Source organism: Taudactylus pleione, unplaced genomic scaffold, assembly GCF_031769625.1.
Source record: "Taudactylus pleione unplaced genomic scaffold, aTauple2 ptg000114l, whole genome shotgun sequence".
NCBI classification, from domain to species: domain Eukaryota; kingdom Metazoa; phylum Chordata; class Amphibia; order Anura; family Myobatrachidae; genus Taudactylus; species Taudactylus pleione.
The window spans coordinates 29,170,910-29,195,931 of record NW_028284516.1 but is presented as its reverse complement, the minus strand read 5'-3'; the positions used below and the strand labels follow the sequence as shown (position 1 = coordinate 29,195,931).

The window sequence follows — 25,022 nt, the reverse complement described above, 5'->3', positions numbered from 1 at the left end:
GGGGGCGGCCCCACTAACATCACGAGTGATGTCAGTGGTGAGCTTCTGGCTCTATTAAGAGCCAGAAGCTCACTGGGGCTTGCGGGAACGAGACCCTACCACAAGGGTTTCGTCGCAAGCCCCGATGGTCGCGATAGTCGAGACCATCGCAACCATCACCTGGCCGCTCGCAATAGCTGTGGGTGGTCACCCACAGCTATGCGAGCGGCCATGAGGCCGCCCCCCCCCCCAAAAAAAACGCCCTTACTCAGAGCGAGCGCTCTTTCAGAGAGTCCGGCTCTGAATCAGGCCCCCAATCCCAGTAGTGGCACTGTCACAGTAGGCGTGTTAATGAACAAAAAAAGAAAAAAGGATGAGTCGTTCTGGTGCACTCTAGGAAATGTTACACTGTAATCGTATAATGATAACTGTGAAATGTCCTATACAGTAAAATATAACCTTTAGTGATGACGTATTAAAAAGAATTACTTGAAATAAATAAACAGGCGAAATATTTAAAAGATATGTAGAGAGTGAATAAAGTATAGAAAAGTGAATTAAAACTGAATTAAATAAATAGCTGTGACCCAGTGTGTGTGTGTGTGTATTACTAGATCAAGACCTGTTATTGGTCATGGATATTCTCAAATTGAGAAGAAAAAGAAAAGCCTCAGATAGTTATAACATATTGATAAATAATGGGGTAAGTATCCGAGTTATTGCATCGTATTATATCACTAAAAATCATAAAAGCAACAACTCGAGAAACAAAATAATAACCCCTGGTGTAGTAAGTGCCTAGATATCGGATGCCTCAATAAAATGATGTGAATTGAGCTATTAGGGAGCTATTACATGAAAGATCATAGTCTGGTATTCTAACATATAAATGTTGCAGTTAATCACCACTAAAATTCAACAGCAGTGTAGAGTATTCTAATATTAAACAGTGTTTCAATTTCAATTGTTACTTAAACTGCAACATTATCCTGTTGAAAATATTTAGCAGGTAATACAAATATTCCAGTGTCTATGTCTATCTAAAATGCCGGTGTATTGGTTGACACCTCTCCGATTGTTATACATAGATTAATCAATTGTCATACAACGGGCTAATTATTGCCCGATATAGGTGTCAACCCAAATCAAATTAGAATCTCTGTAATAGCTATGTCTCAGCTAGTCTCATTAACGCATTAATCAAAATTAATTAGTTGGAATAATGATTCCTAAGAGAGCCACTCATTAATTATAATCAGTGTATGAACACTGCAATGGGGAGGATATCATCTGGTAATGATTGTTAGTAGTAACATCAGTATATATAAACTAGATCTCCCTCTACCATATACTGTACTGATATTGAGTATATGTACAGTCCAAATTAGATGACTGATACCACAGGCATATAATATAAATTGTTTGGAGGTAACACTGTGGGCCCCGCAAACATAGTAGTGTGGCTATTCAGCCCTAACATAAATTATCTGTCTCTCAGAAATGGCCGCTAAAATATAGCGGTTCTATTAACTACTTAAACACACAGTAAGACATGGGGCAGATATCACCAACAGTGGAACAAATTCTAACAGATTATGTTAGCTTTATTAATGACGTAAATTCTGTATATGTTTCCCTTTCATCCTCCGTGCTTGTGGTATAAGAAAAAATTTATATATCAGTCACCTAAATGGCTAATGAAAGGAGTGGGTAACATCAGGTAATCGGGAATCATATTAAAGACTTTCTGCTAGACAAATGAGTTTATCATAATAGCATAATATTGGCACACATGGGTAGTCTCCTGAAAAAGGCTGTTTGGATAAAGCAGTTCTACCAGATATAATGATAATGTGTTCTATGTTCCCTATTGGTAAGTACTGCAGCGCCGTGGAATATTACAGCTCAATGATTGTCGACGGCTGTATTCTCTATTCCCTGCTTGGAGATGCTGTATTGCTATGCGGCACTATGACATTTGGATTGTTCACTCCAAACGCTACTAGTGTATTATGGCTCCGTTACATATTCGGCACTACTACACCGAAGGCTTTTCAATTGTACACACACACGTGGCACGCTAGGTCCCAATGCGCATTTCGCCCTTAGGCTTTGTCAAGGTAAGCCGATTGTTACCTCAGATCCGGTTTAAATACTCTTGTTCAAATTCATCATAGGGGTGTGTCTGGATTCATCATTTTCATTGGCTAGTATGTTCATTGAAGCAGAAATGGGATAGATCGTATGTATTCAGATCTCACGTGATATATATCATTTTTATATACTCGCATAATTTATAGAATAGGTAACAGGATGTATTGATAATAATATAGATGTTATTATTCAAATTACAATGATTAATATAATTCATACCCAATACCCAGTAATAGTTCCAATATAATATAGGAACAAATATATCAGCTGATATTTCTAAAAGGCATATCCCGTTACTATTAATTATTAGTTGATAATGAAAAATATATATGGGAAGTATATCCTAGATCCAAAATTAGATTATATTATTTTGGATAGGAGATGTTTGTATTGAATTAAAATCAAAAACTATGTCATATCAATAGGTTATATAGATATATAAAATGTAATATATCATTGAAATTTCAGAATTGTAACATCACTAAAGTAATAATAATGCTTAAAAAAGTATATTCTATAGTACAGTACTTATATATAAATAATTGATATTAGTAAAATAATAAGAGCATCATAGCGTATATAGTGTCTATCCAAATTATCATTGATTAAATAGTGCAATATACATAGTGGAAGAATACTAAGTGTCTATCATAGATCTCATAAATGGAAACAGTGCAGTGTATTTGGCAACCACATTGCCGATGATATAAAAAATGATCTATAGATGAATAGAATACAAAGAAGAGGATCATCTAGGATCCATGGGTGTGTGAAAAAATTCTTATTAACTAGTGAATAAAACATAATGTGAAAAAACATCCTAAAGTGAATAAAAAATGAAAAAATAAAAAACTAATGAAAAATAATAATAAAAAAGATGCTCTCCTAAAATCTGAAAATATATATATTAAGAATATCTCTACGTGTAAATATAATACTATATCTATTTATTCATGGACAGTCCATCAACCAATATTAAATGGATTCTATCCAGAGTTCGACATCCCCTCTGTGTGATTAATAGGGTTTAAAACTTTAAATAATACTAATATCTAAATAAAATATGATTTATGTGTCCATGATTTTCAATATTATTCCCCATATAACTAGTATCGCTGGTAGGTTCAAAAAAAGATGTTCTACAAGTAGGTAATGGTATTCAATACATTAATGATATATTAATTATTTGTTAATACATTATACTGTATATCATTTATATCATCATTCCCTCATGGAATTTTTTATATATTACATGAGTCTATTTTAATTCATTATGTTTATTGATCCAAAAAACGTATTCTAAAAATGCTGTATAATTGTTATTATCGTTCATGCCGTTAGGAGTAACGGTATTCATGAGGAAGATCATTCTGGTCTCTCTCTTCATGAGTTCTTGTGTCAAATCTCCCCCTCTTATTCCTAATTGAATTTTTTCAATTCCATAGGCTTTAAGGTCATTTAAATTACATCCGTTGTTTTTAGAGAAATGTCTTGCCACACTAGTTAGTTGTTTAAATTTTGCTTGATCTTTTTTGGCATTCCTGATGTTTCCTATGTGCTCCAAAAGTCTTTGTTTCAATTTTCTACTAGTCATACCGATGTACTTTTTCTTACAACTACATTCTAGGCAGTAGATCACCCCTGTAGTGTCACAGTTAATGTAACTCTTGATGTTATTATTTCGCCCATATCTATCCACAAAAACTTTTGTTTTCTTGATGTAAGTACATGCTTTACAGTGCCCACATGGATAACACCCACTTGTTCTCTCTCTTACAGTGCTGGATGTTTCTGAATAATGGCTATGTACTAATTTATCTTTAATGCTGGGTGATTTTCTCCAGCTAATGTGTACCTGTTCGCCTATTTCCCTTGCTAGATCCTTGTCTGACAGAAGGACATGCCAGTGTTTTTGTAAAATATAATTTATATCTTTCCATTGGTTACAAAAGGTACCTATAAACCTGGTTTTATCTGGAATCTTAGGTTTGATCCTGGGAATCAGGAGATCTCTTCTATCTCTATTCATGGTGGTTTTGTATGCCTTTTTAATGATCTTATTGCTATATCCTCTATGTTGGAGGCGATTACTTAGTTCTTTTGCTCTCATGTTGAAAATTTCTTGTTCTGAGCAATTTCTTTTCATTCTAAGCATCTCACCCCTTGGGATTCCTTTTTTAGTAGCTGGATGATGGAAGCTATCAAAATGTAATAAGCTGTTAGTAGCCGTCTGTTTCCGAAATAAATCGGTGGTTATCTCCCCTGATTCTGTTATCATTATCTGAAGATCTAAAAAGGTCACTAATTTTTGAATTGTATCCATTGTTAGCTTGAGATTAAGAGAGTTATTATTCAGAGTTGCTATGAATTCGAGAAGCTCATCATGTGGTCCTTCCCAAATTATGAAAACATCGTCTATATATCTATACCATGCATTAACATGTTTAGTATATCTCTCCAGTTGGTCATTAAAGATGTGTTCTCTCTCCCACCACCCGAGGTACAGGTTAGCGTAGGTTGGTGCACACGTAGTTCCCATCGCTGTTCCTCGGGTCTGTAGGAAGAATCTCTCATTAAAGATAAAGTAATTTTTAGTTAAGATAAATTCCAGCAAGTCACATAGGAATACGTTGTGGTCATTTTCTCGTTCCATACTCAAGAAGTATTTCACTGCTTCTATTCCAATGTTATGATGAATGCTTGTATAGAGCGATTCAATGTCACATGTACATAACCAAGTTTCCTTGGATACCGTCAAATTTTGTATTTTATTAAGAATATCAGTAGTGTCTTTGATATAAGAGGGTAATTGTAACACAAAATCTCGTAAATGGGCATCTACGTAACGACTAGCGTTTTCAGTCAAGCTTCCTATCCCAGCGACTATGGGTCTTCCTGGTGGACATTTATTGTTCTTATGTACCTTTGGTAAGGCGTATAGGGTAGGAACCTTTGGATTTTCAACCCACAAATATTTGTACTCATCCAGATTAATAATTTCTTTATCTAATGCTTGTTTAATTATTCGATGGAATTCAATTTTAAATTTAGCTGTGGGATTGAAGATCAGAGGCTTATAACAATCTTTGTCATTTAATTGTCTATATATCTCTGCGAGATATAACTCCCGGGGCCATAGAACAATATTGCCCCCCTTGTCTGATGGTTTAATGACGATTTCCTTCCAAGTTTCTATTTCCTTCAAAGCAAGTTGTTCTTCATATTTTAAATTGTCTATCTTTTTAAATTTGTTGGTTGTTGTTATCATAATATTATCTAAATCCCTTGAGACTAGATTTTGAAAGACTTGTACTTGGGGACAGATATTGAGAGGTGGAGTAAATTTTGATTTTCTTTTCATTTTTGGGCGGGAGTCCTTAGTTGTTTGACTCTTAACAGATTCTTCCTCTAATTCTTCTAGATCTCTTAGTGCTTGTTCTTCCAGAATTTCCATGTCATCTTGAGTGGATTTTTGACTGAAAAACTTCTTTAAAAGGAGTTTTCTTGTGAATAACTGTAAATCTTTCTCAATATCGAATCTATTCATATCCTTGGTAGGAGAGAAAGTTAGTCCTTTGGAGAGGACACTTATTTCTGAAGTGTTTAAAACCCTACCTGATAGATTAATAATTTGTAGTTTATCCATATCTGTTATTTCCTGTATGTTTTGTGTTTCCTTTGTGATCGTGTTTCCCATTCTCTCATTTCTCTTTTTTTGAGATTTTTTCCCCCTTCTGATCTTTTTCCAGGGCCGTCTGTTGGATCCTGACCTGAACCTAAAAAATGTCTTATCCATCTATTATTTGAAGCAGGTTCTGATAATTCGCTTTCTGAGGATTCCATTTCTGAAGTATCATAATTGGTTTGGACTGTTTTTTCTCTTTTTTCTCTTCTGTTGTTCCATCTAGAGACTCTGGTCCTCATTCAGAGCCGTACGCTCTGAGCAGAGCGCACGCACTGAATGAGGGCCGGCCTCCATGAAAATGGAGCGTCCTTCTGGACGCTCGTATAGCTGTGGGTCACCACCCACAGGCTATACGAGCGTGCATTTTGATGGCCATCTCGACCATCGCGACCATCGAAATTGTGAGCCGGAGCCTGCGGTTGAGGTTTTCAACCGCAAGCTCCAGAGTGATTTTGGCTCTATCAGAGCCAAAATCACTCCCACTGACATCACTAGTGATGTCAGTGGGCCGGCTTCTGACGGGAGGTGTTCCCGTGGGAACGCCCCCGTCAGGGAGGCACGCCCCCGGCACGCCTACCAAAGGGGGCGTGCTGTCAATCAACATCGACAGCACGCCCCCTTTGATCAGACACAACGAGCGAAGGACTTTCCTTCACTCGTCGCGTCTGGCGCATGCGCACGACGGAGCTCCCTCCGTCGTGCGCATGCTCAGTCCATAACATCGACCCACTTGCGAGCGGACAGCCGCTCGCGAGTGGGTCTGAATCAGGCCCTCTGTTATTAATAAAATAATTTTTATCTGTCATAAATTTTTGTTGTTTCCTTTCCTTCACCACTGTTTCAAAGTCATCTAGATCTTTTTTGTATTTATCATACATTTTCTGAAATGCATCCAGATTTTCATATTCTTTTAGATTCTCACTGATCTTCTTTATTTCTTTCGTTATTTCTTCTAATTTTTGTGTATCGTGTTTGATGAGAATCCCCATTAATTCTCTTGAGCATCTTAAAAGTGATGTTTCCCATTCCTTCTTCAGATCCTCGTCTATCTCAAAAGCGGGGAAGGTTTTGGGTCTTAGACCTCTTGGAACTAAATTCTGTTTTATATAGTTTTCAAAAGATATTTTATTCCAAATAGTCTTCGTTTGTCTATATAAGAGATCTTTGAGTGTTATAAGATCTTCTGTCCATTTGGTTTTCTTAGATACATTTTCGACTGAACTCTCTCCAAAAATGGTTGTCATCTCCTCATTCCAGCGGTCCTTTCTACTATCTAGATCTCTGCTTAAGCTGAAGTATGCCATCGGCTTAATATAATAAAGAGTATAGGATACGGATAATAGATTGATTGAATTATATTAGTTTATAATATTCGTGCTAGAATCTTGTAAGGCTGTGATAGCCACAGCTCAATTATAAGTTATCTTCAATAAATGGAAGATCTGCACAGAATAGGTGATATCTTTCCAATCCCTATGATTGATGAGTATATATTTCTCAAATAGCGGCCATTTCTGAGAGACAGATAATTTATGTTAGGGCTGAATAGCCACACTACTATGTTTGCGGGGCCCACAGTGTTACCTCCAAACAATTTATATTATATGCCTGTGGTATCAGTCATCTAATTTGGACTGTACATATACTAACAATATATATATATATAGAAATATATACTCATCAATCATAGGGATTGGAAAGATATCACCTATTCTGTGCAGATCTTCCATTTATTGAAGATAACTTATAATTGAGCTGTGGCTATCACAGCCTTACAAGATTCTAGCACGAATATTATAAACTAATATAATTCAATCAATCTATTATCCGTATCCTATACTCTTTATTATATTAAGCCGATGGCATCCTTCAGCTTAAGCAGAGATCTAGATAGTAGAAAGGACCGCTGGAATGAGGAGATGACAACCATTTTTGGAGAGAGTTCAGTCGAAAATGTATCTAAGAAAACCAAATGGACAGAAGATCTTATAACACTCAAAGATCTTTTATATAGACAAATGAAGACTATTTGGAATAAAATATCTTTTGAAAACTATATAAAACAGAATTTAGTTCCAAGAGGTCTAAGACCCAAAACCTTCCCCGCTTTTGAGATAGACGAGGATCTGAAGAAGGAATGGGAAACATCACTTTTAAGATGCTCAAGAGAATTAATGGGGATTCTCATCAAACACGATACACAAAAATTAGAAGAAATAACGAAAGAAATAAAGAAGATCAGTGAGAATCTAAAAGAATATGAAAATCTGGATGCATTTCAGAAAATGTATGATAAATACAAAAAAGATCTAGATGACTTTGAAACAGTGGTGAAGGAAAGGAAACAACAAAAATTTATGAGAGATAAAAATTATTTTATTAATAACAGTCTTTAGATGGAACAACAGAAGAGAAAAAAGAGAAAAAACAGTCCAAACCAATTATGATACTTCAGAAATGGAATCCTCAGAAAGCGAATTATCAGAACCTGCTTCAAATAATAGATGGACAAGACATTTTTTAGGTTCAGGTCAGGATCCAACAGACGGCCCTGGAAAAAGATCAGAAGGGGGAAAAAATCTCAAAAAAAGAGAAATGAGAGAATGGGAAACACGATCACAAAGGAAACACAAAACATACAGGAAATAACAGATATGGATAAACTACAAATTATTAATCTATCAGGTAGGGTTTTAAACACTTCAGAAATAAGTGTCCTCTCCAAAGGACTAACTTTCTCTCCTACCAAGGATATGAATAGATTCGATATTGAGAAAGATTTACAGTTATTCACAAGAAAACTCCTTTTAAAGAAGTTTTTCAGTCAAAAATCCACTCAAGATGACATGGAAATTCTGGAAGAACAAGCACTACGAGATCTAGAAGAATTAGAGGAAGAATCTGTTAAGAGTCAAACAACTAAGGACTCCCGCCCAAAAATGAAAAGAAAATCAAAATTTACTCCACCTCTCAATATCTGTCCCCAAGTACAAGTCTTTCAAAATGTATCTAAGAAAACCAAATGGACAGAAGATCTTATAACACTCAAAGATCTCTTATATAGACAAACGAAGACTATTTGGAATAAAATATCTTTTGAAAACTATATAAAACAGAATTTAGTTCCAAGAGGTCTAAGACCCAAAACCTTCCCCGCTTTTGAGATAGACGAGGATCTGAAGAAGGAATGGGAAACATCACTTTTAAGATGCTCAAGAGAATTAATGGGGATTCTCATCAAACACGATACACAAAAATTAGAAGAAATAACGAAAGAAATAAAGAAGATCAGTGAGAATCTAAAAGAATATGAAAATCTGGATGCATTTCAGAAAATGTATGATAAATACAAAAAAGATCTAGATGACTTTGAAACAGTGGTGAAGGAAAGGAAACAACAAAAATTTATGACAGATAAAAATTATTTTATTAATAACAGAGGGCCTGATTCAGACCCACTCGCGAGCGGCTGTCCGCTCGCAAGTGGGTCGATGTTATGGACTGAGCATGCGCACGACGGAGGGAGCTCCGTCGTGCGCATGCGCCAGACGCGACGAGTGAAGGAAAGTCCTTCGCTCGTTGTGTCTGATCAAAGGGGGCGTGCTGTCGATGTTGATTGACAGCACGCCCCCTTTGGTAGGCGTGCCTCCCTGACGGGGGCGTTCCCACGGGAACACCTCCCGTCAGAAGCCGGCCCACTGACATCACTAGTGATGTCAGTGGGAGTGATTTTGGCTCTGATAGAGCCAAAATCACTCTGGAGCTTGCGGTTGAAAACCTCAACCGCAGGCTCCGGCTCACAATTTCGATGGTCGCGATGGTCGAGATGGCCATCAAAATGCACGCTCGTATAGCCTGTGGGTGGTGACCCACAGCTATACGAGCGTCCAGAAGGACGCTCCATTTTCATGGAGGCCGGCCCTCATTCAGTGCGTGCGCTCTGCTCAGAGCGTACGGCTCTGAATGAGGACCAGAGTCTCTAGATGGAACAACAGAAGAGAAAAAAGAGAAAAAACAGTCCAAACCAATTATGATACTTCAGAAATGGAATCCTCAGAAAGCGAATTATCAGAACCTGCTTCAAATAATAGATGGACAAGACATTTTTTAGGTTCAGGTCAGGATCCAACAGACGGCCCTGGAAAAAGATCAGAAGGGGGAAAAAATCTCAAAAAAAGAGAAATGAGAGAATGGGAAACACGATCACAAAGGAAACACAAAACATACAGGAAATAACAGATATGGATAAACTACAAATTATTAATCTATCAGGTAGGGTTTTAAACACTTCAGAAATAAGTGTCCTCTCCAAAGGACTAACTTTCTCTCCTACCAAGGATATGAATAGATTCGATATTGAGAAAGATTTACAGTTATTCACAAGAAAACTCCTTTTAAAGAAGTTTTTCAGTCAAAAATCCACTCAAGATGACATGGAAATTCTGGAAGAACAAGCACTAAGAGATCTAGAAGAATTAGAGGAAGAATCTGTTAAGAGTCAAACAACTAAGGACTCCCGCCCAAAAATGAAAAGAAAATCAAAATTTACTCCACCTCTCAATATCTGTCCCCAAGTACAAGTCTTTCAAAATCTAGTCTCAAGGGATTTAGATAATATTATGATAACAACAACCAACAAATTTAAAAAGATAGACAATTTAAAATATGAAGAACAACTTGCTTTGAAGGAAATAGAAACTTGGAAGGAAATCGTCATTAAACCATCAGACAAGGGGGGCAATATTGTTCTATGGCCCCGGGAGTTATATCTCGCAGAGATATATAGACAATTAAATGACAAAGATTGTTATAAGCCTCTGATCTTCAATCCCACAGCTAAATTTAAAATTGAATTCCATCGAATAATTAAACAAGCATTAGATAAAGAAATTATTAATCTGGATGAGTACAAATATTTGTGGGTTGAAAATCCAAAGGTTCCTACCCTATACGCCTTACCAAAGGTACATAAGAACAATAAATGTCCACCAGGAAGACCCATAGTCGCTGGGATAGGAAGCTTGACTGAAAACGCTAGTCGTTACGTAGATGCCCATTTACGAGATTTTGTGTTACAATTACCCTCTTATATCAGAGACACTACTGATATTCTTAATAAAATACAAAATTTGACGGTATCCAAGGAAACTTGGTTATGTACATGTGACATTGAATCGCTCTATACAAGCATTCATCATAACATTGGAATAGAAGCAGTGAAATACTTCTTGAGTATGGAACGAGAAAATGACCACAACGTATTCCTATGTGACTTGCTGGAATTTATCTTAACTAAAAATTACTTTATCTTTAATGAGAGATTCTTCCTACAGACCCGAGGTACAGCGATGGGAACTACGTGTGCACCAACCTACGCTAACCTGTACCTCGGGTGGTGGGAGAGAGAACACATCTTTAATGACCAACTGGAGAGATATACTAAACATGTTAATGCATGGTATAGATATATAGACGATGTTTTCATAATTTGGGAAGGACCACATGATGAGCTTCTCGAATTCATAGCAACTCTGAATAATAACTCTCTCAATCTCAAGCTAACGATGGATACAATTCAAAAATTAGTGACCTTTTTAGATCTTCAGATAATGATAACAGAATCCGGGGAGATAACCACCGATTTATTTCGGAAACAGACGGCTACTAACAGCTTATTACATTTTGATAGCTTCCATCATCCAGCTACTAAAAAAGGAATCCCAAAGGGTGAGATGCTTAGAATGAAAAGAAATTGCTCAGAACAAGAAATTTTCAACATGAGAGCAAAAGAACTAAGTAATCGCCTCCAACATAGAGGATATAGCAATAAGATCATTAAAAAGGCATACAAAACCACCATGAATAGAGATAGAAGAGATCTCCTGATTCCCAGGATCAAACCTAAGATTCCAGATAAAACCAGGTTTATAGGTACCTTTTGTAACCAATGGAAAGATATAAATTATATTTTACAAAAACACTGGCATGTCCTTCTGTCAGACAAGGATCTAGCAAGGGAAATAGGCGAACAGGTACACATTAGCTGGAGAAAATCACCCAGCATTAAAGATAAATTAGTACATAGCCATTATTCAGAAACATCCAGCACTGTAAGAGAGAGAACAAGTGGGTGTTATCCATGTGGGCACTGTAAAGCATGTACTTACATCAAGAAAACAAAAGTTTTTGTGGATAGATATGGGCGAAATAATAACATCAAGAGTTACATTAACTGTGACACTACAGGGGTGATCTACTGCCTAGAATGTAGTTGTAAGAAAAAGTACATCGGTATGACTAGTAGAAAATTGAAACAAAGACTTTTGGAGCACATAGGAAACATCAGGAATGCCAAAAAAGATCAAGCAAAATTTAAACAACTAACTAGTGTGGCAAGACATTTCTCTAAAAACAACGGATGTAATTTAAATGACCTTAAAGCCTATGGAATTGAAAAAAATCAATTAGGAATAAGAGGGGTAGATTTGACACAAGAACTCATGAAGAGAGAGACCAGAATGATCTTCCTCATGAATACCGTTACTCCTAACGGCATGAACGATAATAACAATTATACAGCATTTTTAGAATAAGTTTTTTGCTTCAATAAACATAATGAATTAAAATAGACTCATGTAATATATAAAAAATTCCATGAGGGAATGATGATATAAATGATATACAGTATAATGTATTAACAAATAATTAATATATCATTAATGTATTGAATACCATTACCTACTTGTAGAACATCTTTTTTTGAACCTACCAGCGATACTAGTTATATGGGGAATAATATTGAAAATCATGGACACATAAATCATATTTTATTTAGATATTAGTATTATTTAAACCCTATTAATCACACAGAGGGGATGTCGAACTCTGGATAGAATCCATTTAATATTGGTTGATGGACTGTCCATGAATAAATAGATATAGTATTATATTTACACGTAGAGATATTCTTAATATATATATTTTCAGATTTTAGGAGAGCATCTTTTTTATTATTATTTTTCATTAGTTTTTTATTTTTTCATTTTTTATTCACTTTAGGATGTTTTTTCACATTATGTTTTATTCACTAGTTAATAAGAATTTTTTCACACACCCATGGATCCTAGATGATCCTCTTCTTTGTATTCTATTCATCTATAGATCATTTTTTATATCATCGGCAATGTGGTTGCCAAATACACTGCACTGTTTCCATTGATGAGATCTATGATAGACACTTAGTATTATTCCACTATGTATATTGCACTATTTAATCGATGATAATTTGGATAGACACTATATACACTATGATGCTCTTATTATTTTACTAATATCAATTATTTATATATAAGTACTGTACTATAGAATATACTTTTTTAAGCATTATTATTACTTTAGTGATGTCACAATGATGAAATTTCAATGATATATTACATTTTATATATCTATATAACCTATTGATATGACATAGTTTTTGATTTTAATTCAATACAAACATCTCCTATCCAAAATAATATAATCTAATTTTGGATCTAGGATATACTCCCCATATATATTTTTCATTATGAACTAATAATTAATAGTAACGGGATATGCTTTTTAGAAATATCAGCTGATATATTTGTTCCTATATTATATTGGAACTATTACTGGGTATTGGGTATGAATTATATTAATCATTGTAATTTGAATAATAACATCTATATTATTATCAATACATCCTGTTACCTATTCTATAAATTATGCGAGTATATAAAAATGATATATATCACGTGAGATCTGAATACATACGATCTATCCCATTTCTGCTTCAATGAACATACTAGCCAATGAAAATGATGAATCCAGACACACCCCTATGATGAATTTGAACAAGAGTATTTAAACCGGATCTGAGGTAACAATCGGCTTACCTTGACAAAGCCTAAGGGCGAAATGCGCATTGGGACCTAGCGTGCCACGTGTGTGTGTGTGTAAAATTGAAAAGCCTTCGGTGTAGTAGTGCCGAATATGTAACGGAGCCATAATACACTAGTAGCGTTTGGAGTGAACAATCCAAATGTCATAGTGCCGCATAGCAATACAGCATCTCCGAGCAGGGAATAGAGAATACAGCCGTCGACAATCATTGAGCTGTAATATTCCACGGCGCTGCAGTACTTACCAATAGGGAACATAGAACACATTATCATTATATCTGGTAGAACTGCTTTATCCAAACAGCCTTTTTCAGGAGACTACCCATGTGTGCCAATATTATGCTATTATGATAAACTCATTTGTCTAGCAGAAAGTCTTTAATATGATTCCCGATTACCTGATGTTACCCACTCCTTTCATTAGCCATTTAGGTGACTGATATATACATTTTTTCTTATACCACAAGCACGGAGGATGAAAGGGAAACATATACAGAATTTACGTCATTAATAAAGCTAACATAGGCCCTCATTCAGAGCCGTACGCTCTGAGCAGAGCGCACACTCTGAATGAGGACCGGGCTCCATTTTCATGGAGCATCCTCCTGGACGCTCGTATAGCTGTGGGTCACCACCCACAGGCTATACGAGCGTGCATTGTGATGGTCGCGATGGTCGAGACCATCGCGACCATCGAATTTGCGAGCCGGAGCCTGCGGTTGAGGTTTTCAACCGCAAGCTCCGGAGTGATTTTGGCTCTATCAGAGCCAAAATCACTCCCACTGACATCACTAGTGATGTCAGTGCGCCGGCTTTTGACGGGAGGCGTTCCCGTGGGAACGCCCCCGTCAGGGAGGCACGCCCCCGGCACGCCCACCAAAGGGGGCGTGCTGTCAATCAACATTGACAGCACGCCCCCTTTGATCGGACACAACGAGCGAAGGACTTTCCTTCGCTCATCGCGTCTGGCACATGCGCACGACGGAGCTCCCTCCGTCGTGCGCATGCTCAGTCCATAACATCGACCCACTTGCGAGCGGACAGCCGCTCGCGAGTGGGTCTGAATCAGGCCCATAATCTGTTAGAATTTGTTCCACTGTTGGTGATATCTGCCCCATGTCTTACTGTGTGTTTAAGTAATTAATAGAACCGCTATATTTTAGCGGCCATTTCTGAGAGACAGATAATTTATGTTAGGGCTGAATAGCCACACTACTATGTTTGCGGGGCCCACAGTGTTACCTCCAAACAATTTATATTATATGCCTGTGGTATCAGTCATCTAATTTGGACTGTACATATACTCAATATCAGTACAGTATATGGTAGAGGGAGATCTAGTTTATATATACTGATGTTACTACTAACAATCATTACCAGATGATATCCTCCCCATTGCAGTGTTCATACACTGATTATAATTAATGAGTGGCTCTCTTAGGAATCATTATTCCAACTAATTAATTTTGATTAATGCGTTAATGAGACTAGCTGAGACATAGCTATTACAGAGATTCTAATTTGATTTGGGTTGACACCTATATCGGGCAATAATTAGCCCGTTGTATGACAATTGATTAATCTATGTATAACAATCGGAGAGGTGTCAACCAATACACCGGCATTTTAGATAGACATAGACACTGGAATATTTGTATTACCTGCTAAATATTTTCAACAGGATAATGTTGCAGTTTAAGTAACAATTGAAATTGAAACACTGTTTAATATTAGAATACTCTACACTGCTGTTGAATTTTAGTGGTGATTAACTGCAACATTTATATGTTAGAATACCAGACTATGATCTTTCATGTAATAGCTCCCTAATAGCTCAATTCACATCATTTTATTGAGGCATCCGATATCTAGGCACTTACTACACCAGGGGTTATTATTTTGTTTCTCGAGTTGTTGCTTTTATGATTTTTAGTGATATAATACGATGCAATAACTCGGATACTTACCCCATTATTTATCAATATGTTATAACTATCTGAGGCTTTTCTTTTTCTTCTCAATTTGAGAATATCCATGACCAATAACAGGTCTTGATCTAGTAATACACACACACACACACTGGGTCACAGCTATTTATTTAATTCAGTTTTAATTCAATTTTCTATACTTTATTCACTCTCTACATATCTTTTAAATATTTCGCCTGTTTATTTATTTCAAGTAATTATTTTTAATACGTCATCAATAAAGGTTATATTTTACTGTATAGGACATTTCACAATTATCATTATACGATTACAGTGTAACATTTCCTAGAGTGCACCAGAACGACTCATCCTTTTTTCTTTTTTTGTTCATTGATACAATTTGTGAGTTTGGTAGCACCATATCCCTTATATATAGATTAATTATAAATAATTCTGAACTATTTGAGAAATATATACTCATCAATCATAGGGATTGGAAAGATATCACCTATTCTGTGCAGATCTTCCATTTATTGAAGATAACAGTAGGCGTGTTCTCAAGTTCATAATGCCATATATTATAGCAGTCATGCTCCAAGCCTGCAGCGGCGTCAAACTGAGCTACCCTGGGGCTATATTTATTGTTAGGTTTTAGACCCGATAATTATAATTTCTTATTGCAGCAAATCACATCAATAAGAAGATATGCTCTATCCGGATGTATTAAGAATTACATCCAGGGACAGGGGCTCTGATAGGAGCCCATAGCTGCAATGTGCAAAGTAAAGTGATCGCTAATGTGATCACTTTACTTTCTGCTACAGGACCCCCCTAGCGAGCTGCTGAGCATGTGTGGTCATGAGACTGAGCATGTGGGAGCAGCCATTACCAGATCCTACAGATCCCTCTCCAGGTAACTTTATCCGGGCCCAGGCTTCCTGGAGAGACCCAGTTAGGGGCTCGGGTCTAACACTGCCCCCCTCCCCCTCCCTCTTACCTGCCAGCTGAGCAGCCCAGCACACGCTGCTGTGTGCTGGGTTGCAAAAGAAGTCTGCTTGCTGCTGCAAAGCAGCAGTAGTCTCCTCTGCCTGTGGGGGACAGCGATCATCCTGATCGCGTCTTCCCCTGGATTTGCGCTGGGCTGATTGCTCATAGCGCAACTTGGTTTTTTCTTTTGTCCCTGATATCTGCTGCAGAACCCCCATCACACACTCTGTGGATGCTTACATTTTGCTGGTAGCCTCTGAAAATGTCCATTTTCGGGGAGATTCCCACAAATTATGTTTAAGAAATATGCCCCCTGTCTTTGTGGAGTTACTAACCTTATGCCAGTATCTGTGACAGTGAGCTGTGCATTGTCAGTGTCCTGGATGTGTATGAGAGTGGAGGCAACAGCAAAGCTCTGATACAGGCAGTCACCATTATGACATCACAGTACAGCCTCACTCACTTCACCAGACTGGCCAAGACTGGTTATTTCTTGTCTAGGGTTGGTCTTCTGCATGACTGACATAAGGGCAGGGCCGTAGGGAGCCGGCCTGGACCCTGGGCAAGTGGCTTAATCACGGAAGGCGTAGTCTCGTTTTAGGAACAAAAACAAATATTTTGCAAGGCGCTGCGCGTTGGGGAGGAGGCGCTGTAAGCCCCTCAGCATGGTGCAAATCCAGGGGGGGTGCTATCGGTGTGTGATCGCTCCCCCCTACAGGCATAGGAGATGGCAGCAACGCGCAGTCTCCCACTGTAGCCCAGCACACAGAGGGGGGGCAGCAGTGGACCCAGGCCCCTCCAGCAAGCTTGGGCCCGGGTTATTAGTACCAACCTCCCCCTCTCGGCACCCCTGCAGAAGGGAAATGTGGGGCAATTTCACTCCTTATCTAAAGCTATTAAATTCACATCAAAATATTATCTGTTTTCATGGCAGGATTTAAATGTTAATCATTGGCTATATGAGGTTTTGTATGAACCCAATTTTTCTGCGGATACATTGTCTGTTAATGTTACAGTGTATCAGTAATCAAATAATAAAACACTGTTTATGGCACTGATCTCCCTCAGAAGTATGGGCATACATGTAATTACACATCATATTGGCCGTAATTCCTTCCCCATTAGAATCTACAGAGCAACTATGGAAAGTGTTGTCCAATTATCAAGTACAACTTTACTGATATACAGTACTATGCAAAAGTTTTAGGCAGGTGTGGAAAAAATGCTGCAAAGTAAGAATGCTTTCAAAAATAGAAGTAGTAATAGTTTATTTTATCAATTTACAAAATGCAAAAGTGAATGAACAGAAGAGAAATCTAAATCAAATCAATATTTGGTGTGACCACTCTTTGCCTTCAAAACAGCATTAATTCTTCTAGGTACACTTGCACACAGTTTTTGAAGGAACTCGGCAGGGAGTTGTTCCAAACATCTTGGAGAACTAACCTTAGATCTTCTGTGGATATAGGCTTGCTCAAATCGTTCTGTCTCTTCATGTAATCCCACACAGACTCGATGATGTTGAGATAAGGGTTCTGTGGGGGCCATATCATCACTTCCAGGACTCCTTGTTCTTCTTTACACTGAAGATAGTTCTTAATGACATTGGCTGTATGTTTGGGGTCGTTGTCCTGCTGCAGAATAAATTTGGAGCCAATAAGACGCCTCTCTGATGGTATTGCATGATGGATATGTACCTGTTTGTATTTCTTAGCATTGAGGACACCATTAATCCTGACCAAATTCCCACCTCCAATTGCTGAAATGCAGCCCCCAAATGCAAGGAACCTCCACTATGCTTCAATGCAGACACTCATTATTATACTGCTCTCCAGCCCTTCGGCAAACAAACTGCCTTCTGTTACAGCCAAATATTTAAAATTTTGACTCATCAGTCCAGAGCACCTGCTGCTATTTTTCTGCACCCTAGTTCCTATGTTTTTATAAATAGTTGTGCCGCTTGGCATTGTTTCCACGTTGAAGGTATGGCTTTTTGGACGCAATTCTTCCATGAAGACCACTTCTGACCAGACTTCTCCGAACAGTAGATGGGTGTACCTGGGTCTCACTGGTTTCCGCCAGTTCTGAGCTGATGGCACTGCTGGACATCTTCCGATTTCGAAGGGAAGTAAGCATGATGTGTCTTTCATCTGATGCACTAAGGGCCTGATTCAGAGCCGCTCGCTCTGAATCAGGGCCGGGCTTTTTTTTTTTTTTTTGGAGCGGCCTCTAAGCCGCTCGCATAGCTGTGGGTGTCCACCCACAGCTATTGCGAGCGGCCAGGATGATGGTCGCGATGGTCAAGACCATCGCGACCATCGGGCTTGCGACGAGACCCTTGTGGTAGGGTCTCGTTCATTGCAAGCCCCAGAGAGCTTTTGGCTATAACAGAGCCGGAAGCTCTCCACTGACATCACTTTGGGCGGCCCCCAAACGGCAGGCATTCTCATGGGAACGCCTATGTTTGGGCAGCCACCCCCCGGCCCGCCCCCTTTGGAGCGAGACCCAGAGCGACGGAGTGCCCGTCGCTAGCCGGGTCTCGTGCATGCGCACGACGGAGCTGCCTCTGTCGTGCACATGCGCTGTGGGCCACCATCGACCCGGTTGCGAGCACTCAGCGCTTGCGACCAGGTCTGAATCAGGCCCTAAGTTTCCTTAGCCAACCACTGTGTCTACAGTCCTCAACATTGCCTGTTTCTTTGTGCTTCTTCAAAAGAGCTTGAACAGCACATCTTGTAACCCCAGTTTGCTTTGAAATCTTTGCCGGGGAGAGTCCTTGCTGATGCCATATAACTACCTTGTGTCTTGTTGCTGTGCTCAGTCTTGTCATGGTGTATGACCTGTGACATGAGACTGTCTTCCACAACCTCACCTTTGTAGCAGAGTTTGGCTGTTCCTCACCCAGTTTTAAGCCTTTTACACAGCTGTTTCTGTTACGTTTGTTTCAACCTACATATGAAAATGATGATCATTATCACCTCTTTGGTATGATTGGTTAATCATACTCCTGATCATAATCCTACAAAATCCCTGACTTTGTGCATGTGTACCTAGAGGCATTGATGCTGTTTTGAAAACAAAGAGTGGTCATTAGATTTCTCTTCTGTTCATTCATTTTGGATTTTGTTAATTGATAAAAATAAACTATTAAGAATTCTATTTGTCAAAAGCCACAAGGACAGTAAAAGAAGAGATATAAAAAGGTCACCAGAGGATGGGATCCAGTCACAAAATATACTTTCAATTGTTGAGCATTTGTGTCCCCAGGGTTGTAGAGGATCTGATCAGGCAGAGCGACCAGTCAGACCTGAAGTGAAGCTCATCTCTTTGTTGAATTTATGTAAAAGTACAATATTTGAAGTATCCACAGTGAGCTCACTGTGTAGTCATGTGTCCATCGAAAGATGTCCAATACAATAAACAGGATAATGTGTATGTACAATAAGCAGTCTATGTGTACAGCTGTGTGCTTGCCTACAATGTGCATCTGTATGCAAAATGAGATGTCATTAATGTTGTGTTAGTTTCTGCACTTTGCATGGGTACAAATCCAATACGTTCCCTCTCCTTCATATACATTAAATCACAACTAGGTCCTGCACTAGACACCAGGTCATTGGAAATGGTGAATCCCTCTCATTGGAAGTTGTGCCCCACCCCTTGCGTTGCACTCCCACTTCACTTTATTTCATTATCAGTGTGCCCCCTAACCATTGATGATCTAGACAACAGTTTAGGTTCATATAATCTTAGCACCAACCCTGGTGATAACTATCATGACAATAATTTTCTTACATCTAGAATAGCAAAGTATTGGAGTACAGAGAAATAAAGTACTGACATTTTGCCATTAGATAATATTTGTAATGGGAAAAAAAATAGAAGACTATGCTATTAATGTCTATAGTCACAGCATAATATACTGTACCTTTGATTACAATTCTGACAAGACATTTTCTGACACTACAAACCATATAGTGAGAATTCTAAAGCAAATTATGCTGCGACTATTGGGGCTATATTCACTAAAGTGTTTTTTTGTAGAAGTAGAGTTGTTGCCCATAGCAACCAATCAGATTCTAGCTTTTATCTTCTAGCAGGTGCTAGAGAAATGATAAGTAGAACCTGATAGGTTGCTAAGGGCAACAACTCCACTTTTAAAAACCTGCACTTTAGTAAACTCCTAGGACTTTAGGTAGAGTGATATATACTTCCTTTATAATAATAACCAAATTGAAACATTGATTTTTTGCTACATTAGTTTTTAAATATTGCAATAGTTGTCATTTAACACATTCATTGGTTCGTATCAACTTGTTCTTATGTTAAATATTTTAGAGAAGTTTAATGTGTCAAATACAAGAGTGGATACTCATTTATTTATTGATTTTCTCTTGTTCATTAAAGGTCCTTCTGCATTACTACCACCTTAGAGCAGTAACCTGCCACAGACGGGCCAGGTGCTAATGACACCTGTATGTTAAGTTGTTGATATATAAGGAAAACAATCCCTGTTGAGATATGGTATATTTTTTCACTTTACAAGGGAAATATACTAAATGCATTATGGATGCCGAGCATGGCAAGTGAGGATCTGGACAGAAATAGTATTTAATATGGGCTGATTCTAAATCGCACACTGCTGCTCCACCAGGAAACAAACACTCTAATAGAGTAACAATGTATCATTTCGGTGCACATTATAGAACCTGACCCCTAGAGGAGAGGGTGGAGCCTTCAGGCAGTGGGGTCCGCCAGGGATTTCCCCTGTACCCCTGTGGGCAGTCTGACTCTAACCAGGAATGAACACTCAGAGTGGAACGAATCCCGGTAAAGCAGTTCAGAAACTGATCTGTATAAAGATGGACACTGAATCCAATCTCTATCATTACATTCATACATTGGTGCGGAGTAGAGAAGGCAGCCCTAGGTGTACCGGAGCACTGAGCTAGAAGGCACTTTATGTTTGCTATTCTTGGGTCCTAATATCGTCCACTGGAATATTCTACTTTAGCAGACAATCAGGTATACACAGAAACAATGTTATAAATTGCTGTACTATTTTTATACAAATACAATGAGTTACATCATTGGCCATTGGTCTGGGTAACACTACCAATACTTACAACGTAATCAATGTTTTTATTTGAAAACTTCAGGTGCGTCACTCTTTTCAAACGCTGAGTGAGGGACTCATCCTTCCTGCTGCGGAGTTGATTGCTGGTCCTTGCAATGAGATCTAATGTTAGACGAACCATAACTGCTCAGCAGAAATGAAACAGCTGTGACCAGTATGTGTTGCTAGTATGTATTGTACATCATTGACCTGGAGAGACATGAACAAAAACAAGTAGTGTGTTGCTTCCATGTTCCCCATTGTATATTACACTTACAAACTATTTTATTTTATTTCGACTATAAAAAGAACAATGTCCTTGAGTTTGAAATCTGCCTTCTTTATTTTTGAACATTGCTCTCATTATTTAGAAACGCATCATCTGTAGTGATGAATAACCAAAAGACAGTGATTCATATACAGGGCATTAAATCAATACAGTGTTGAACTAAAATTTAATGGCATATTTACCAATATATAGGAGAATATCAAGTCGTCAATGAATTTGGCCATAGAAAGACAGTCACAGATGGCTTGTCACGGGGTCTTCATAGGAATCGCTCTGTGTTACATTTGTGATTACCAAAAATGAGGCTCCCGAATTTTTGTGTAGCCCCCCACACCCCCGGGAGAGTTTCTGGATCTCCCGCATCCCACCCAATTTCTAGTGAAGTGGAGGGAATCATAGCTCTGTATGGAGGGGGCAGGGCTAAATGATGTAAACCGTGTCATTTAGCCCAACCCCCTCCTTGCAATTCGCTGCAGTTTACCTAATTACATAATAGCCCAGCCCCAACCCCCCAGGGTGGCAGCTTCATCTCCTCTCCAGGCTTTACCCGGAGAGGAGACATGAAAAGTCGGCAAGTATGAAGCGCTGTGAGGCAGCATTGCTTACCACTGTGCCACTGTGCTCCTGGGCCAAGAGGTTCAGCTGCAACTGTTATATGCTACATTGGTTTGTGGCAGACATGAAGGGAACAACAGATTAGGGAGGGCATGACATTGTCAGACATCAGCGAGGTAGGAGAGTTCCTAGAAAGGCAGGCAGCGCAGGTGAGATGTCTGTGGTGTCTGTGCGTGTGGTGACATAATGTGAATAGGCCCAATTCATATTCCGCACCATGACCTAGGGGGCTTCAGTTATGCCACAAATATGAGATGTAAAGGTATGCAGTCATAGGGGTATATTTACTAAAGTGCGGGTTTTTAGTAGTGGAGTTGTTGCCCGAAGCAACCTATCAGATTCTAGCTATTATCGTCTAGAAGGTGCTAGATAAATGATAAACATAATCTGATTGGTTGCTATGGGCAACATCTCCACTTCTAAAAACTCTCACTTTAGTAAATATACCCCATAATGTCAACTTTCACCATGTTGACATTGTCAGAATATCAACATTGTGAATGTCAACAGCTGATTCTAGGGTTAGGGTTAGATTAGGGTTAGATTAGGGTTAGGCTGCAGTTAGGGTTAGATTGGGATTAGACTTCAGTTAGGGTTAAGGGGCACATCCACTAGACGATCTACTCCCTGTCCAATCTCTAAACGATTTTCCCTTGATTTTTTTCCCTTGATATTTTATCTTTCAGTCTGAACGATTTGCAAACGATTTGCAATAGATTAAGTGAAATTGACCTGCATGTTCGGTCGACAGACGAGACGATCAAACGACCAGCGGTAGCGCGCATTGTTGATCGTTAACGACCAAACACTGCACAATTTATAAACGATTTTTAAACGATTGAACGATAACGGTGTCGTTATTGTTCAATCGCCTGCTAAAATCGCGTAGTGGATGCCCCCCTTTAGATTAGGATTATGGTTATGCTGCAGTTATGGTTAGGATAAGGGTTATGCTGCAGTTAGGGGTAGATTAGGATTAGATTAGGGTAAACCTGCCCATCCATTTAACGATGCGGGGACGACGGCACGATTACGACGGCCGTTGTCTCCCTTGGGGTGAACTGCATACACTGAACATTCAGACGTTCAGCGTATGCAGATCAATCATCCCCGGACACGGCGGTCGTCAGGTTGACCGTCATGTTCGGGAGATGATTGATGTTAAAAACGACCAGCGGGCGCGCGCATCGCTGGTCGTTTTTAACCTTTTACTGCCCGATTTGCGGGCGATTACCAAGCGATGGAACGATAACGACCGTTGTTACCGTTCCATCGCTAGGTTTAATCGCCTAGTGGATGGGCAGCATTAGGCTGCAGTTAGGGTTAGATTGGGATTAGACTGCAGTTAGGGTTAGAGTGGGATTAGACTACAGTTAGGGTTATATTAGGATTATGATGCAGTTACGGTTAGGATAACGGTTATGCTGCAGTTAGGGGTAGATTAGGATTAGGCTGCATTTAGGGTTAGATTAGGATTAGGCTGCAATTAGTGTTAGGATGGATAGATAGACGATTAGATAGATAGCGATATATATGTATATAGATAGTGCAGTGTAAAGCACAGAACGCTAATATAAATCTATGTACAGTGTATGTTGTATATATAATGCAGCACAAGGGTCCCAGCTACTCACCGTCACTAGCACTGTTCCTGCACCATGCTCTCTGTGTACAGTACCGGCCGGCGTGGGTTGCCATGGAGACGGACACAAGGCGCAGGCGCACACACGGGGCTCTCTGCAGCCGGAGACGCGCTGATGGTTCCCAACACAATTGTATCACTTATTAATAATCTGTGTGTCGGATACAGGAGGGGGGATGGAGCACGATCCATGCCTGGGGTCTTTTGCGATCACGGATCACCCTCCTTGTGTCCCCAGCACGAATTCTGTGCAATGCGTCATGTTGTTGCATTAGTCGCTTCTCAGCAACCCTACGGGCACATCCCCGGAGCCGCAGCGCTAATGCTGGGAAAGAGAATGATTACCTGTGTATCTGGGCTGTGTTAAAAAATGTCACAATTCCAACATTGCACAATTTACCATTTATTACAACTTTTTATTGATATATTTGTTTATGGGGAAGGGGAACTGTATTTGTGCTTTAAACAGCAGACCACATTTGCTATGTTAGTAATATAAGCAATTTTTTTAAATTTTTATCAATGGATGTTTACTTATTTTTACAAATAAAATGCTACATTGACATCAGATATGTAATCGGTTAATACTCCGATGCAATAGGTGATGATAACTCAAGGTCTGATTCAAAACTAGGGTTCATGTGTAACTAACCCTGGCATCCTCAAACACATTTGATATGTTTTAATTGAGAGTATTGCCTTATGCTG

At 38.8% G+C, this 25,022-nt stretch overlaps 1 protein-coding gene across 1 annotated transcript in view; it reads right to left on the bottom strand.

The window, feature by feature from the left end:
• Window positions 1-24,363, bottom strand: part of PPP1R42 (protein phosphatase 1 regulatory subunit 42) — an 80,068-nt gene extending 55,705 nt beyond the window's left edge. Inside the window, 2 exon segments of the mRNA XM_088471586.1 lie at window positions 21,779-21,978; window positions 24,307-24,363. Coding sequence (XP_088327712.1) covers window positions 21,779-21,910 — 132 coding nt within the window. The 5' untranslated portion in view covers window positions 21,911-21,978; window positions 24,307-24,363.
• Window positions 24,364-25,022: the final 659 nt, after the last annotated feature.